This window comes from Rhincodon typus, chromosome 48 (assembly GCF_021869965.1).
Source record: "Rhincodon typus isolate 14 chromosome 48, sRhiTyp1.1, whole genome shotgun sequence".
NCBI lineage: Eukaryota > Metazoa > Chordata > Chondrichthyes > Orectolobiformes > Rhincodontidae > Rhincodon > Rhincodon typus.
The window spans coordinates 4,820,611-4,821,382 of NC_063379.1; the positions used below are offsets into that span (position 1 = coordinate 4,820,611).

Consider the following 772-nt stretch of genomic DNA (forward strand, 5'->3'; position numbering starts at 1 on the left):
CCACGCAGAACTCCAACGGGACTGTTACAGTCAGCAACAGCTTCTACCTGGACCCAGTCCGAGCGATGCAAGGACACACACTCTCCTGCCTGGTCAACCATTCCACATTTACCAGGCCCATTCTCTTGGACTACACTCTCAATATTTACTGTGAGTATTTCCACAGGACAGTGTAGAGGAAGCTTTACTCTGTATCTAACCCCGTGCTGTCCCTGTCCTGGAAGTGTTTGATGGGGGACAGTGTAGAGGGAGCTTTACACTGTATCTAACCCCGTGCTGTCCCTGTCCTGGGAGTGTTTGATGGGGAACAGTGTAGAGGGAGCTTTACTCTGTATCTAACCCCGTGCTGTCCCTGTCCTGGGAGTGTTTGATGGGGTCAGTGTAGAGGGAGCTTTACTCTGTAGCTAATCCGAGGGGTACCCATTTCTGGAGATTTTCTTCAAACCGAACTTCAAACTAACTCAAACATTCCTTCCTGCAGATGTGCCTGAGGTTTCCGTCAAGAAATCCTCAGAGAACTGGCACGTGGGGATGGATAACGCAGAGCTCATCTGTCAAGAGAATGGAAATCCTCCAGCTAATGGTTTTGTATGGAAAAGGTCTGTGCGCATTGGGATTGCAGAGTGAGGGGGAATGGAAAGGGATTTGGGTCCATTGGGATTGCAGAGTGAGGGGGAATGGAAAGGGGTTTGGGTCCATTGGGAGTGTGTAGAGTGGGAGTGAATGGGAAGGGGTTTGGGTCCATTGGGATTGTGTACAGTGGGAGTGAACG

The 772-nt window shown here is 50.4% G+C and overlaps 1 protein-coding gene across 1 annotated transcript in view; it reads left to right on the plus strand.

Moving 5' to 3' along the window:
- The window catches only part of LOC109925443 (nectin-4-like), a 16,141-nt gene that overhangs the window by 3,181 nt on the left and 12,188 nt on the right, over positions 1-772 (plus strand). The window contains exons 2-3 of the mRNA XM_048620758.1: positions 9-150; positions 482-599. Of these exons, the coding sequence (XP_048476715.1) occupies positions 9-150; positions 482-599 (260 nt within the window). The remainder of the gene's footprint in view (positions 1-8; positions 151-481; positions 600-772) is intronic.